We start from the raw sequence: 17,456 nt of genomic DNA, 5'->3' as shown, positions 1-17,456 counted from the left end.
AATTATCACATGGGATTATTTTTTATGTAAAAGAAAATCCTGAAATTCTGCAGTTGGTTTCCTACGTTCAGTTCAACGTGTTTTCAAGTTAGAGTCGGTTTTAATGGAGGCACTGTTTAGGTAACTGGCTCCATCTAGCGGTGAAGATGATAAGTGCTTCTTGAGCGGGTCATATTCAATCACATTTTCTGCGGGCCTATCAAAAGTTGCGACACCCTTAAATGAACATTATTCGTCTTGACGTTTGTCTTCGCAGCTCGCCGCTTGTACAGTCATGCCGCGTCGGCGCTAGGACTCTCGGGGCATGGCCGGTCCCCGTCGACGCCGGGGAGCCACGGGACCGGACGTTTTCGGGCTCCCCCGGGAGGACGCGGCTCCGACCGAGCTTCCCCCCCGAGCCTCCCCGCAAAAAGGCTCTCCGACTCGGGACGTCCGAGCGCCGCGCGCCGGTCGTCTCGCCTCGAAGAAGAGGCGTCGCACCAGCCGCCGCGCGCGCACCTCCACCGGCACCGCGTCCTCTTCACCGGACCGTCCGGAAGACGAGCGCCAGAAGGCGGAGGAAAGAGTTAAGGAAGCGGGCCGGGTGGAGGAAGGAGATGAGGAGGGAGGAGAGCGCGGAGCAGCGGAGGTGGAGACGAGCGGCCAGACGGGAAGTCCGCCGGACCCAGACGAGAGGAAAACGGCTGCCTCTTATTTTGAAAAGACCACACATCCGCACGCTCGCACCCGGGACCCATGCGCCGAAAAGCTTCCAGAAAAAATACAAACGGAGGACTTTTATTCAAAAACGTTTGAGGGACAAATTCACACTGAAGTCTCTTCTGCTGAAAAGCTTCCAGAACAAGTAGACGCGGATGAGTTTTACTTTGAAAAGCTTCCGGAACAAGTAGACGTGACAGACTTTCGTTGTGAAAAGCTTCCAAAACAAATACCAGCTGAGGACTTTTGTTCTGAAAAGCTTTTGGAAGTTCACACCGATGAATCTTTTTCTGAAAAGCTTCCAGAACAAATTCACGCAGAGGACTTTTATTCTGAAATGCTCCCGGAAAATATTCACGTTGAAGACTCTTATGCTGAAAAGCTTCCGGAACAAATACATGCAGGGAACTTTTATTCTGAAACGCTCCCAAAACAAATTCACACAGGGGACTTTTATTCTGAAAATCTCCAAGAACACTCTCACACAGGGGCCTTTAACTCTGAAAAACTCCCAGAACAAAATAACAATGAGGACTTTTACTCTGAAAAGCTTCCAGAACAAATGAACAATGAGGACTTTTATACTGAAAATCTTCCAGAACCAGCTCACACAGGGGAATTTTATTCTGAATACCTTCTAGATCAAGTAAACAAGGATGACATTTATTCTGAAAAGCTTCCAGAGCATGTAGATAAGAATGGCTTTTATTCTGAAAAGCGTTTGGAACTAACTCACCCTGGAGCCTCTTGTTCTGAAAATCTTCTAGATCAAGTAAACAAGGATGACGTTTATTCTGAAAAGCTTCCAAAGCAAGTAGATAAGAATGGCTTTTATTCTGAAAAACGCTTGGAACTAACTCACTCTGGAACCTCTTGTTCTGAAAATCTACCAGAAAAAATTGACAATGAGGACTGTTATGCTGAAAATCTTCCAGAACAAACCCACACAGGGGAAACTTATTCTGAAAATCTTCCAGAACAAACTCACGAAGGAGCCTTTTACTCTGAAAAACTCACCGAACAAGTAGATGAGGATGACTTTTATTCTGAAAAGCGTTTAGAACAAACTGACGCTGGAGCCTCTTTTTCTGAACAGCTTCCAGAACAAATTAACAATGAGGACTTTTATTCTGAAAAGCTTCCAGAGCAAATTCACGAGAAGGACTATAATTCAAAAAAGCTTCCAAAACAAATTCACGCAGAGGACTTTTATTCTGAAAAGTTTCAGGAAAAAAATGACACTAAATCCTCTTGTTCTGAAAAGCTTCCGGAACAAATTCACCCAGGGGACTTTTATTCTGAAAAACTTGCAGAACAAGTAGACGTGAATGACTTTGATTCTGAAAAGCGTTTTGAACAAACTCACTCTGGAGCCTCTTGTTCTGAAAATCTTCCAGAACAAATTCACAATGAGCAAGTTAATTCTAAAAATCTAGAAGAAGCTCACACAGGGGAATTTTATTCTGAAAATCTTCCAGAACAAACTCGCGCAGGGGCCTTGTGTTCTGAAAATCTTCCAGAACAAGTAGATGTGGATGACTTTTATTCTGAAAAGCGTTTGGAACAAACTCCCTCTGCAGCATCTTGTTCTGAAAAATTTCCAGAACAAATTCACAATGAGGACTTTAATTCTGAAAATCCTCCAGAACAAACTCACACCGGGGCCTTTTATTCTGAAAAACTTCCAGAACACAATCACGCAGGGCATCCTTATTCTGAAAAGCTTCCAGAACATATCCACATGAATGACTTTTATTCTGAAAAGCGTTTGGAACAAACTCACTCTGAAGACTATTGTTCTGAAAATCTTACAGAAGAAATTCTCGATGAGGACTTTTGTTCTGAAAATCTTCCAGAACACACTCACACAGTGCATCTTTATTCTGAAAAGCTTCCGGAACAAACTCACAAAATAGCCTTTTATTCTGAAACACTTCCAGAACAAGTAGAAATGGGTTCTGAAAATCCTTCAGAACAAATTCATGATGAGGACTTTTATACTGAAAATCTAGAACAAACTCATACAGGGGAATTATATTCTGAAAATCTTTCAGAACAAGTAGACATGGATGACTTTTATAGTGAAAAGCGTATGGAACAAACTCACTCTGGAACCTCTTGTTCTGAAAATTTTCCAGTACAAATTCACAATGAGGACTTTTACTCTGAAAATCCTCCAGAACACACTCATGCAGTGCATCTATATACTGAAAAGCTTCCAGAACAAGTAGACGTGGATGACTTTTATACTGAAAAGCCTTTGGAACAAACTCACGCTGGAGCCTCTTATTCTGAAAATCTTCCAGAACAAACTCAAGCGCGGGAATTTTGTTCTGAAAATCTTCCAGGGCAAACTCAGGAAGAGGCCTTTTATTCTGAAAAACTTCCAGAACACACTCACGCAGAGGCCTTTTATTTTGAAATGCTTCCAGAACAAGTAGACGTGGATAACGTTTGTTCTGAAAAGCATTTGGAACAAACTCACGCTGGAGCCTCTTGTTTTGAAAATCTTCCAAAACAAATTCACAATGAGCACGTTCATTCTGAAAATCTTCCAGAAAAAACTCAAGCAGGAGAATTTCATCCTGAAAAGCTTACAGAACAAGAAGACGCAGATGACAAATATTGTGAAACTCTTCCAGACCAAATATACGCGGATGACTTTTATGGCGAAAAATTGTCTGCGGACTTTGATTCCGAAAAGCGGCTTGTCAATTGCGAAACATGGGAGGAGCCCGGTCCTGAAAAAGTATCCCAAGACACGCACTCCCGGGACTCTTATTGTGAAAAGAAAGGGCAAGAGCCCCAGTGCCGGCAAATTTGGGTGCCGGACGAGCAGGCTCTCCATCCCTTGCCCTCCGATCACAACCTGCGACATGGCGACGTCCGATCCGTAAGTGTAGGGACACATACTCGTGCGCACATACGTGACACCCTCATTTTATTTGTGTGTGATGTCAGAAAGTGGAGAAGCTGTGCGAAGATGTCATCGAGCTGCTGGAGGACAACATCAAGATGATGGAGGCCCAAGGCTTACCTGACACACAACAGGTAAGCACGCACGCAAGCAATTAACACAAACGGACATGTTTGTGTTACTAAAACTAGAAATGAAGATGCTCGCTTGCTCTTCCGTTTCGAAAACTCTCGTGGGTCACTTCCTGTTCGTTTTGGCACATTTAGAGGTCACTTCCAGTTGTTTTTTTTTGGTCACTTCCTATAGATTGGGGTATTTCCAGGTTACTTCCTGCTGATCTTGGTTTACTTCCTATTGATTTTTAGTCACTTCCTCTTGATTTTAGGTCACTTCCTATCAATTTTCACGAAAGATGTCCCGATCGATCGGCATCTTGCATAGCAAAAGTCCGCTAGCTTAAATGCTATATCATGCTAAGGTTAGCATAGCAAAAGTCTGCTAGGTTAATTGCTATAACATGCTAAGGTTAGCATAACAAAACTCCGCTAAGTTAAATGCTATAAAATGCTAATGTTTAAAACAATTAGCTAACTTGCTTAGCAAAAGTCCGCAAGCTTAAATGCTACATAAGGCTAATGTTAGCTTAGCAAAGGTCCGTTCGCTTAAATGCTATATAATACTAATGTTTACAAAAATTGGCTAACTTGCATAGCAAAAGTCTAGTAGCTTAAATGCTATATAATGCTAATGTTAGCATAGCAAAAGTCCTGTATCTTAAATGTGATATAGTGCTAATATTTACAACAATTGGCTAACTTGCATTGGAAAACTCTACTATCTTAAATGTGATATAATGCTAATGTTTACAACATTTGGCTAATTTGCATAGCAAAGTTCTGCTAGCTTCAATGCTATATAATGCTAATGTTAGCTTAGCAAAAGTCCTCTATCTTAAATGTGATATAATGCTAATGTTTATAACAATTGGCTAATTTGCATAACGAAATCCTCCTAGCTTAAATGCTATATAATATTAATGTTTCTGTTTCTGGTGCGCACTAGAAACAATGTGGTGCGCACCAGATTGCTAAATTTTTTGTCTTTCTGTCGATGTCCCTTTAATGGCCCCGTACAATGATACAGCAAAGATTGATCATTAAATTCCTCCTTTTTAATTTATTGTTTACATACCTTCCAAAATTATTTTTCAAGCTATTATTTTCTTATTATATTTTAAATTCTACATTTTCTTCGATTGTTATTGTATTCTAAATTGAGGATTTTGCAATTTTAGTTTGATTACTCCATTACTTATTTGTTTTTTTTAATGTGATTATTTTCATGTAGTCCCTGAATGCATTTTTTTTTCTTAAATGTAAATTCAGGTATCATGATTACTTCTAACTAAAGACGATCGATCGGGTCCGATCACGTCATTTTCAAAGTATCGGAATCGGCAAAAAAATATCGGACATGCCTTTTTTTAATATATATATATTTTTAATTAAATCGTTTTCTAATTGTATTTCACGATACAGACAAAATGTCTTCCACGCATCCAGAGTCTTTAGTTTTGGCTTAAAGTAGGACTGTCAAATTTATCGCGTTAATGGTGGTAATTATTTTTTTAAAATTAATCACGTTAAAATATTCAATGCAATTAACGCATGTGCTGCACGACCCACTCACGCCTTGTCGCGCTCAATCTGTAATGGCGCCGTTTTACCTATATAGAGAGCTAAAAGGCAGCGTAAAATGAGTAGAGTGAAATTTGGAAGCCTTTGTAGCCTTTTTTTAATTGGCTTAAGCCTTACAATCCCTCTCCCTACGATTAGAAATATCGTGGGAAGCAATGTGGCGAAGAACGATAGTGGTTAATCTTTTCCTTAACACCCTATGTTACTTCCCAGAGAAGATATATATCAATTGGTGTCACTACACACAGTCATGGTTGCACTTCCCATCATGCATTTGGGCGGAACAGTTAAATGGCTACAGTATCATTTACTGAAAGCTCAACAAATACACTAGATGGCAATATTTAGTCACAATATACAAAGTCACATTTATACTTTAAGAATTACAAGTCTTTCTATCTGTGGATCCCTCTCACAGAAAGAATGTTAATAATGTAAATGACATCTTGAGGATTTATTGTCATAATAAACAAATACAGTACTTATGTACTGTATGTTGAATGTAAATATTTGAGTTTTATTCATTTTTTTCTTAATGCATTGCCAAAATGTATATGATCGGGAATAATTATCGGGAATGATTGGAATTGAATCGGGAGCAAAAAAAAAAGCAATCAGATCGGGAAATATCGGGATTGGTAGATACTCAAATTAAAACGATCGGGATCAGATCGGGAGCAAAAAAACATGATCGGAACAACCCTAATTGCAGTTCTTTTTGGGGCATGACAAGGAATTTTTCTTAACCTAACTTTCATCAACGCACGCAGGATGCCGAGTGTCAGCTGCGCGCGTACGAGGACTTGATGCGCGGCGTCCTGGCCGACGCACGATTGGCCGACTGGCAACGAGAGGGCGGCGCCTGGCCGTCGTCGTCGCCGGCCGCCGTCTCCCGTTCGTACCGGCGAGCGGAAGAGCTGCTCCACCGGCTGGTGGCATTGAACAACCGCAGGACGCGGCGTCTCCGCTTCCTCCGGGACTGCTGCGGCGTGGCCGACGCCTTCCGGCAGGTGGCCAGCCACCCGTACTCCCCGGTTGCCGCCGCCCTCCCTGGACGCCGCTCTAATTCTAATCTGTCCTCTTTTCAGGTGAGCGCTTGGCTGGAAGGAGAGGGGCGGGCGCGGCTGGAGAGTCTGGGCCAACGGGACGACTCGTGGGACGTTCTGTGCCGGAAGCGGCAGGAATTCCGAGACTTCTACTCTTCGGCGAGCGTATGCATTTTTGCCTCTTGACGCCATCAAACTAGAAAATGCCAAACCACCATTTTTTTCTATGCGGGTTTTCGTTTACTTCCTATTCATTTCCTTGTTAACTAATGTTTCAGTCCCATTGATTGTGCCAGACATCCAGGATGGAGTTATCGAGGATGTGACCCGGAAATGCCCCAAAATCTACAGGAAGTGACCAAAAAAAACAACAGATAGTGGACCTCAAATCAACAGTGATCCACATTTGACAGGAGGTGACCCCCAACTGTCCTCGTATCAAAAGGAAGTAACCCGAGAGCAACAGGAAGTGACACAATACCGACAGGGAGTGACCCAATATATAAAGAACTGACCCTGTATCAACAGGAAATTGGCCCGAATTCCCCTTAAATCAACAGGAAGTGAGCCGATATCAACAGGAAGTGACCCTGAAAAGGCCCCAAATCATCAGGAAGTGACTCGATATCAACAGAAAGAGGCGCCGAAATGCCATTAAATCAACAGGAAGCGACTCCGAAATGCCACCAAATCAAAAGGAAGTGAGCCGATATCAACAGGAAGTGACCCTTAAAAGGCCCCAAATCATCAGGAAGTGACCCAATATCAACAGGAAGTGACCTGATATCAACAGGAAGTGACCCTGAAAAGGCCCCAAATCATCAGGAAGTGACCCGATATCAACAGGAAGAGACCCCGAAATGCCATTAAATCTACAGGAAGTGACTCCGAAATGCCACCAAATCAAAAGGAAGTGACCTGATACAAACAGGAAGTCACCTGATATCAACAGGAAGTGGCCCGATTTCAACAGGACGAAACCCTGAAATGCCCTAATATCAACAGGAAGTGGCCCTGAAAAGGCCCCAAATCAACAGGAAGTGACCCTATTTCAACAGGAAGAGACCCTGAATTGCCCCGATATCAACAAGGAAGTGACCTTAAAATTTCCCCTAAATCAAGAGGAAATTACCCGATATCAACAGGAAGAGACCTCGAAAAGGCCCCCAAAACAAAAGGCAGTGACCCCACTAGCAATGGAAGTAACCCTAAAATGCCCGGATATCAACAGGAAAAGATCCCGAAATGCCCCGAAATCAACAGGAAGTGATCTGATATCAACAAGAGACCCTGAAAATGCTCCAAATCAACAGGAAGTGGCCCAATATCAACAGGAAGTGACCCTGAAATGCCCCGATATGAGCAGGAAGTGACCCTGTAAAGGCCTCAAATCAAAAGGTAGTGACCCGATATCAAAGGAAGTGACCCGATATCAACAGGAAGTGACCCTAAAATGCCCAGATAGCAACAGGAAGTGACCCTGAAAAGGCCTCATATCAAAAGGAAGTGACCCGATATCAAAGGGAGTGACCGATATCATCAGGAAGTGACCTGATAACAACAGGAAGAGGCCCTGAAAATGCCTCAAATCAACAGGAAGTGACCTGATATCAACAGGAAGGGGCCCTGAAAAGGCCTCAAATCAACAGGAAGTGACCTGATATCAAAGGAAGTGACCCGGTATCAAAAGGAAGAGACCCTGAAATGCCCGGATATCAACAGGAAGTGATTCTGAAATACCCCCAAATTAACATGAATTGAGCTGATATCAACAGGAAGTGACCTCAAAATGCCCCCAAATCAATAGGAAATGGCCCAATATCAACAGGAAGTGACCCGATATCAGCAGGAAGAGACCCTAAAATGCCCTGATATCAACAGGAAGTGACCTCATATAAACAGGAAGTGACCCTGAAATGTTCCCAAATTAACGGAAAATGACCTGATATCAACCGGAAGTGACCCTGAAAAGGCCCCAAATAAAAAGGAAGTGGCCCGATATCAATATGATGACATCGATGTGACCCCAAAATGCCCCCATATCAATAGGAAGTGACCCACAATGCAAAAGTAACCCCAAATACCCCCAAAAATCAACTTGAAGTGAGGTCAAATCAACAGGAAGTGACCCCGAAATGCCCCCAAATCAACAGGAAGTGACTTGATATCAACAGGAAGTGACCCCAAAATGCACCAAAATCTACCATTGAAAATTCTCCAGTAATTGCATTTTCTAGTTAGACAGTGAAATTCCGTTTTTTGTTTTTACACGGCTCACGCGTGTGCAGGATTGGCACGAAAAAGGCCAGGTCCTTCTTCGCCGCCTTGACGGTTGGCGCCCTTGGCAGGCCCCGGAGCTGGCTGACATCTATGAAGTCCGCGTCGGCCCCTTGCGGGCTCAGCTGGATGATTTCTGGCGGCGTGTGGACGCCGCCGAACACCAGGTCTGCGAGGCCGTCGCGTGCCATCGCTTCCTGGATCGGGTGAGCGCTTTGCACATTTCTAAAATGTCCGCATAAAATCACCATCAAATGTGATCTGATCTTTGTCAAAATCACCCAGATAAAAAAACAGTCTGCTTTAACTAAAACCACCCAAACATTTATAGGTTGTCATATTTTAATGAGGTTAGTATGCAAACAATGACAGACGGGGGTAAGATAAGTAAGATAACCATCACATTTAATATTTTGGGAAGGGCTGAGAACAAAAAGTAGTATTTGCCATGTGGCAAAATGGATTTTGCCATGGGGCATTTTTTTTTTTGCCATGTGGCAAAATTGATTTTGCCATGTGGCATTTTTTTTTTTGCTATTTGGCTTTTTTTTTGCGATGTGGCAAAATAGATTTTGCCAGTGGCATTTTTTTTGCTATTTGGCATTTTTTTTTGCCGTGTGGCAAAATTGATTTTGCCATGTGGCATTTTTTTTTGCAATGTGGCAAAATGGATTTTGCCATGTGGTATTTTTTTGCCATGTGCCAAAATATTTTTTGCCATGAGGCAAAAGGGATTTTGCCATGTGGCAAAAAATTTTTGCCATGTGCCAAAATGGATTTTGCTATGGGACATTTATTTTACCATGTGGCAAAATGGATTTTGCCATGTGGCAAAAAATTTTTGCCATGTGCCAAAATGGATTTTGCTATGGCACATTTTTTTACCATGTGGCAAAATGGATTTTGCTATTTGGTATTTTTTTGCCATGTGGCAAAATGGATTTTGCCATGGGACATTTATTTTACCATGTGGCAAAATGGATTTTGTTATTTGGTATTTTTTTGCCATGTGGCAAAATTGATTTTGCCATGTAGCAAAATGGATTTTGCCATGTGGCAAATTTTTTTTGCCATGTGGCAAAATGGATTTTGCCATGTGGCATTTTTTTCCATTTGGCAAAATTGATTTTGCCATGTGGCATTTTTTTTTTTGCCGTTTGGCAATTTTTTTGCCATGTGGCAAAATGGATATTGCCATGTGGCATTTTTTTGCCATGTGGCAAAATGGATTTTGCTATTTGGTATATTTTTTGCCATGTGGCATTTTTTTGCCATGTGGCAAAATGGATTTTGCCATGGGACATTTATTTTACCATGTGGCAAAATGGATTTTGTTATATGGTATTTTTTTGCCATGTGGCAAAATTGATTTTGCCATGTAGCAAAATGGATTTTGCCATGTGGCAATTTTTTTTTGCCATGTGGCAAAATGGATTTTGCCATGTGGCATTTTTTTTTTCCATTTGGCAAAATTGATTTTGCCATGTGGCATTTTTTTTTTTGCCGTTTGGCAATTTTTTTGCCATGTGGCAAAATGGATTTTGCCATGTGGCATTTTTTGCCACGTGGCAAAATTGATTTCGCCATGTGGCTTTTTTTTTGCTATTTGGCAATTTTTTTGCCATGTGACAAAATTGATTTTGCCATGTGGCAATTTTTTTTTTGCAATGGGGCATTTTTTTACCATGTGGAAAAATGGATTTTGCCATGGGGCATTTTTTTTTGTGCATAGCCGTCAATGGCATAGCCTGACTTGGGTGTCCGTTAAATGTCAATCCGCTGTAATGGTAAGTGGATGGCCAAAAATTACAGCCACAAGTGTTTTTCTGCTATTTAAAATGCTATTTGAAATGGCCGTCAATGGCAGGGACGTGCATGGGCTGCAAAACTGCCATATACCCCCCAAAAATTGCCATACCCCCTAAACCACAAACCAAACTCCATTTTGCCACATACCCCAAAAATGCCACATGGCAAAGAAAAAATGCCACATGGCAAAAAAAAAAAGTCACACGGCAAAATCCATTTTGCCACATGGCAACTACCACTTTTGGTTCTCGCTGTCTCTCTCAAGACAATTCTTACCAGGTGTGTGTTTTACAGTGGGCAGGGGATCTTTCAACCACTCATCAGTGATTGGACACACACTTGTCTTAAATTGTTTGGTAAAAAATTGGTTATAATTTCTCTAAAGGTCTCCTTAGGCAGAGGGTTCACTTACTTATTTCCCCCCTTCTGTCACTGTTTGCATGCTATCCTCATTAAAATATGGAAACCTATAAATGTTTGGATGGTTTTAGTTCAAGCGGACACTATTGTTTTGCTGTGTAATTTTAACAAAGATCAGATCACATTTGGTGGTGATTATATGCAAAAATGTGAGAAATTCCAAAAGTATCAAATACTTTTTCATATACCACTGTACTTTGACCTGAGTGTGAAGAACAAAAACACTACCCCTACTCTGCTACAGACCACATGATAAGTTTGCCTTCACAAGTCCTACGATCACGCCGCCGCGTTCAATCACTTGGCGTCTTTAAAGTAAAACTACTTGACACAGAGCACTGCTGTCAACATGAGTCTATTTTTTTTTTTTTAATTGTTTTTTATTTGGCACCGATAAAACCATGGAAAACACTAGATACGATCGTTTTTAAAATTTCTCCACCAGAGGGCACTCATGCATTTTTTGTCCTGTCCAACATGGTCATGTAATAGGTTATAGCATCGACATTACGAAGTCTACAGTATAGTTACAGTGGATAGAGATGACGTTATGCTGAGAAAAAAATTGCCATTGTTTACAATATAAATCAGCCATTACTCTTTTATTTGAGTAATATTTTGAAGTAACGTTAATCAATTTTTGGCTACTCTGACACTGACTCACTTTCTGTGGCGCAGCCTGTCTCGTTGCCGGAAGATAGCCACGCCTCCGCGCGACGGATGAGCTGGGCGGCGTCGGAGCACTCGCGCTCCACCTCGACCGTTACGTTCCCGTGGGCCGAAGCACCGGCGGCTGTCCCGCTCACTGACGGCCTTCGCCGCACGCCCCTCTTCCGCCGCCTGTTCGGAAACCGCTCTGCCGCCACCCCGTCTTTCCCCCAACGCCCCCCGCTCCGTAAGACTCATAGTTGGGACCCGGCGCCCGCGGCCCGGCCGGACGCACAGCATTCGGGCACCCCATCCCGCGCCTTCGGCGAGCCGGCGCGGCGAGGAAACACAGGCGTCTTCATCCGAGGTTTGGAGGTCAGCGGCGCCGAGGCCCTCCGGCGCACCCACGATACCAGGATCGCCGGGCCGGACCGGCGCAGGGCTACGGGGAGCCCCGCGACTTCCCAGAGTCACGCCGCCAGAAGCTGCCGCGGGGAGAGGTGATTCGTCACTCTGTATAATTTGGCCACCTTACGAAACCGGAGGCGCCGACCGCAAATCGGACCCTCTCCACTGTTTTGAACGGTCCAAAAATTACAAGTAAAAAATTTATTTGCCGGAACAATTGGCCATCAAAATGATTTGTAAGGGAAGTGCAGTTAAGACAACAAATAATAAGCCCCCACCCCCAAAAAAATGCAACCACAAAAAAATTTTGTAGCGAAAATTCGTTTTCAAAAAATTTTTGCAACAAAAATTTAAAAAATATAAATTAAGTTGCAGTTGTGGGAAGAAAATGAGCAAAAATTCAGTTGCAAAAAAATTCACCCATAAAAATTCAGTCGCAAAAAATCAGTTACAAAAATATTCAACACAAAATTTTGTAGCGAAAATTGAGTTGCATAACAATTCTGGTACAAAAAAAATCTGCCACCCCAAAAAAAAAACAATTAATAAAATTACTAGTGTAAATTCAAAAGCAGCCACAAAAGGCAAAAAAAAAATCAGTCGAGGAATAAAAAAAGTATTCGCAAAAACATTCAGTCACAAATGCATCAGTAGCGAAAATTCAATTTTAAAAATATTCAGCGAAACAAAAAAAAAAAAAATCAGTTGCGATAAAATTAGCCAAAAAATCATCCACAAATAAATTCAGTCATGAAAATTCAGTTACAAAAAAAAAAAAAAAAATCAGTTGCGGAAAAAACAATGCGTGAAAATTCAGTTGCTAAAAAAAAAAAAAAAAAGATCTGTGGCAAAAATTCAGTCACAAAACTTCTGTGGCAAAATACAGCCACACAAAAAAAATAGAAGCAAAAATTCACCCCCCCCCCAAAACAAATCACCCATAAAACATTCAGTTCCAAAAAAATCTGCCACCCAAAAAAAATAGGAGCAGAAATACAGTTGCTCAAAAAAAAAAAAAAAAAAACAGCCATAAAAAACCCAGTAGCAAAACTTCAGTTACAAAAAAATCTGCCACAAAAAATAAAATTGAAGTGTAAATTCAGTTGCAAAACAATGACAAATGAGTAGAAAAAAAATCTATCCGGAAAAAAAATTCAGTCACAAAAAAAATCAGTCGTGAAAAATCCAGCGGATGAAAATTAGTTGCAAAAAAAAATTGGGCACGAAAAAAAGATAAGTAGGGAAAAAAATCAGCCACATAAAAAAACTGTCGGAAAAATCTAGTTGCAAAAAAATGGCCACAAAAATATTCAGTCGCGAAAATTCAGTTACAGAAAAATCTGCCACAAAAAAATGATTAGTGTAAATACAGTTGCAAAAAAATCAGCCACAAAAATTCAGTAGCAGAAAGTCAGTTTAAAAAAAAATCTGCTACCCATAAAAAAAATTATCGTGTAAATTCAGTTGCAAAAAAATTCAGCCACAAAACATTAAGTAGCGAAAATTTATTTTCAATTTTCTATTCCAACAAAAATGAAAAAAAAAAAATTAAATTAAGGTACAGTTGCGGAAAAAATGAGCAAAAAATCAGTTGTAAAACAATTCAGCTACAAAAATTTCTGCTAACAAAAAAAAATTGTAGTGTAAATTCAGTTGCAAAAAAGGGCCACAAAGAATTCTGTGGCGGAAATTCTTTTCCAATACATTTTTGCAAAAATAAAAAAAAATAAAATAAAATTGAGTTTTAGTTCCGGGAAAAAATGAGCAAAAATTCAGTTGCAAAAAAATTCTGCCACGAAAATTCAGGAGCAAAAAATCTGCTACAAAACAATTCAACAAAAAAATTAGTAGCAAAAAGTCAGTTGCAAAACAATTCAGTTACAAAAAAATCTGCCACCCAAAAAAAATAGTAGTGTAAATTCAGTTGCAAAATAATTCCACTACAAAAAATTCATTTGCGAAAATTCATTTTAAAAAAAAATTCGCAACAAATTTTTTTTTTTTTTTTAATGAAGTTGCAGTTGCGGGGAAAAAAATGAGCGAAAATTCAGTTGCAAAAAAAGTCTGCCACAAGAAAACAAAAAAATAGAAGCAAGAATCCAGTTGCAAAAAAATCTGCAAAGAAAAATTCAGCTGTGAAAATTCAGTTGCAAAAAAAAATAATGAAGCCATGAAAAAATTCACCGGTGAAAATTCAGTTAGGAAAAAAATTCAACCCCCCCCCAAAAAAAATTTTTGTTGCAAAAAAAAAAAAAAAAATCTGCGATAAAAAAATCAAGGTTCCGAAAAAAAATCCGTTACAAAAAAATCTACCACAAAAGAAAAAATCAGTGGTGAATATTCAGTTGAAAAAAAAATTCAGTGCCCCCCTTCAAAGAAAAATTAAGCGTACGCTCACGTGTCCGGACAGGAAGTTGCGTCGCATCGTGGAGGAGATGGTGAGCACGGAGCGCGAGTACGTACTGTCGCTGCGTTACGTGGCCGATCACTACTTCCCCGAGATGGAGCGCGCCGACGTCCCGCGGGAGCTGCGCGGGAAACGCTCGCTGGTCTTCGGCAACCTGGAGAAGCTGCTGGACTTCCACGCCGGCTTCTTCCTCAAAGAGCTGGAGGCCTGCCGCAAACGTCCGCTCACAGTGGCGCGCTGCTTCCTCAGACACGTGCGTTACGAACCGCCCCACCCGACTTGGCCCCCCATCAAACGCAAACGTACATCAATACACGCCAACATTCGTTCATTTCGAATGGCCAAAATTTCCCATTCATTTTCAATGGCAGAAAAACCTGGCTGGTTGCGATTTTCCCCCCTACCATTGACATTCAAATGACGCCCATGCCATTGACAGCCACGCGCGTCCGTGCTAATGATCCATTCGATTCATGCAAATGTACCTGGATTCCAATGACGGCCATGTACGTCAACATATCAACAGGAAGTTACCGTGAAAGATCAATCAATCAAATGGACGTTACCTGATATTAACAAGAAGTGACCACAAAATGTCCCCAAATCAACAGGAAGTGACCCTGAAATATCCCTAAATCAACAGGTAGTGACATTCAAATGTCCCCAATTGAACAGGAAGTGTCCCGATAGCAACAGGAAGTGACCTGTTATCAACAGGAAGTGATCTTGAAATGTCCCTAAATCAACAGGAAGTGACCTGATATCAACAGGAATTGACACTGAAATGTCACTAAATCAACAGGAAGTGAATCAATTTCAACAGGAACTGACCTGATATCAATAGGAAGTGACCCTGAAATGTCACCAAATCAACAGGAAATGACCTAATATCAACAGGAAGTGACCCTGAAATGTCTCCAAATCAACAGGAAGTGACCCTGAAATTCCCCCAAATCAACAGGAAGTGACCTGATATCAATAGGAATTGACACTGAAATGTCTCTAAATCAACAGGAAGTGAATCAATTTCAACAGGAAGTGACCTGATATCAACAGGAAGTGACCCTGAAATGTTCCCAAATCAACAGGAAATGACCTGATATGAACAGGAAGTGACCCTGAAAAGTACACAAATCAACAGGAAGTGACCTGATATGAACAGTAAGTGACCCTGAAATGCCCCTAAATCAACAGGAAGTGACCTTATATCAACTGGAAGTGACCCTGAAGTTTCCCATAATCAACAAGAAGTGACCCTGAAATGTCCCTAAATTAACAGGAAGTGACCTGATATCAACAGGAAGTTACCCTGAAATGTCCCCAAATCAACAGGAAGTGAATCAATTTCAATAGAAAGTGACCCTGAAATTTCCCCAAAAATCAACAGGAAATGACCTGATATCAACAGGAAGTGACCCTGAAAAGTCCTCTAATCAAGAGGAAGTGACCTGATATGAACAGTAAGTGACCCTGAAATGCCCCTAAATCAACAGGAAGTGACCTGATATCAACAGGAAGTGACTCTGAAGTTTCCCCTAATCCACAGGAAGTGATGCTGAAACGTCCCTTAATCAACAGGAAGTGCATTAATTTCAACAGGAAGAGAGACTGAAATGCCCCCCCCCCGATATCAACAGGAAGTAACCCAATATCAACAGGAAGTTACCCCAAAATGTCCCCAAATCAAAAGGAAGTGAATCAATTTCAACAGGAAGTTACCCTGAAATGTTCCCAAATCAACAGGAAGTGACCTGATATCAACAGGAAGTGACCCTGAAATGTCCCCAAATCAACAGGAAGAGACACTGAAATGCCCCCCCCGATATCAACAGGTAGTAACCCGATATCAACAGGAAGTTACCCCAAAATGCCCCCAAATCAACAGTAAGTGACCCTGAAATTTCCCATAATCAACAAGAAGTGACCCTGAAATGTCCCTAAATCAACAGGAAGTGACCTGATATCAACAGGAAGTTACCCCAAAATTTCCCATAATCAACAAGAAGTGACCCTGAAATGTCCCTAAATCAACAGAAAGTGACCTGATATCAACAGGAAGTTACCCCAAAATGTCCCCAAATCAACAGGAAGTGAATCAATTTCAACAGGAAGTGACCCTGAAATTTTCCCAAATCAACAGGAAATGACTTGATATCAAGAGGAAGTGACCCTGAAATGTCCCCAAATCAACAGGAAGTGACCCTGAAATTTTCCCAAATCAACAGCAAATGACCTGATATCAACAGGAAGTGACCCTGAAATGTCCCCAGTCAACAGGAAGTGAATTAATTTCAACATGAAGAGACACTAAAATGCACCCCCCCCCCCGATATCAACAGGGAGTAACCCGATATCAACAGGAAGTTACCCCAAAATGCCCCCAAATCAACAGGAAGTGACTTGATATCAATAGGAATTGACACTGAAATGTTCCCAAATCAACAGGAAATGACATGATATCAACAAGAAGTGATCCTGAAAAGTCCCCAAATCAACAGGAAGTGACCTGATATGAACTGTAAGTGACCCTGAAATGCCCCTAAATCAACAGGAAGTGACCTGATATCGACAGGAAGTGACCCTGATGTTTCCCCTAATCCACAGGAAGTGATGCTGAAACGTCCCTTAATCAACAGGAAGTGAATTTCAATAGGAAGAGACACTGAAATGCCCCCCCCCCGATATCAACAGGGAGTAACCTGATATCAACAGGAAGTTACCCCAAAATGCCCCCAAATCAACAGGAAGTGACCCTGAAATTTCCCCTAATCAACAGGAAGTGATGCTGAAATGTGCCTAAATCAACAGGAAGTGACCCTGAAATTTCCCATCATCAACAGGAAGTGACCCTGAAATATCACCAAATCCACAGGAAGTGACCCTCAAATGCCCCAAATAAACTGGGTGGGTCCTAGGTCTTTACCTACCACAGCAAAGCTCCCATCGCAAGTGTTTGAACAAATTTGCGCCTGATGAGGGGCCATCGACTCAGATCTTTTCTCTCCCTGCCTTACTTCTGTCCTACCTGTCTGCAGCGGGAGCAGTTCGGCCTCTACGCCCTTTACAGCAAAAACAAGCCAAAATCGGACGCCCTGCTGGCCGACCACGGCCTGGCCTTCTTCAAGGTG

At 41.5% G+C, this 17,456-nt stretch overlaps 1 protein-coding gene across 1 annotated transcript in view; it reads left to right on the top strand.

Moving 5' to 3' along the window:
• The window catches only part of LOC130920122 (uncharacterized), a 40,969-nt gene that overhangs the window by 17,103 nt on the left and 6,410 nt on the right, over nt 1–17,456 (top strand). The window contains exons 2-9 of the mRNA XM_057843050.1: nt 257–3,592; nt 3,661–3,750; nt 6,084–6,323; nt 6,402–6,524; nt 8,648–8,842; nt 11,544–12,013; nt 14,332–14,581; nt 17,364–17,453. Coding sequence (XP_057699033.1) covers nt 305–3,592; nt 3,661–3,750; nt 6,084–6,323; nt 6,402–6,524; nt 8,648–8,842; nt 11,544–12,013; nt 14,332–14,581; nt 17,364–17,453 — 4,746 coding nt within the window. The 5' untranslated portion in view covers nt 257–304. The remainder of the gene's footprint in view (nt 1–256; nt 3,593–3,660; nt 3,751–6,083; nt 6,324–6,401; nt 6,525–8,647; nt 8,843–11,543; nt 12,014–14,331; nt 14,582–17,363; nt 17,454–17,456) is intronic.

This window comes from Corythoichthys intestinalis, chromosome 1 (assembly GCF_030265065.1).
Source record: "Corythoichthys intestinalis isolate RoL2023-P3 chromosome 1, ASM3026506v1, whole genome shotgun sequence".
Classification (NCBI taxonomy): Eukaryota; Metazoa; Chordata; class Actinopteri; order Syngnathiformes; family Syngnathidae; genus Corythoichthys; species Corythoichthys intestinalis.
Note: the sequence above shows the minus strand (reverse complement) of the source record. Positions and strands in the feature narration are given on the sequence as shown.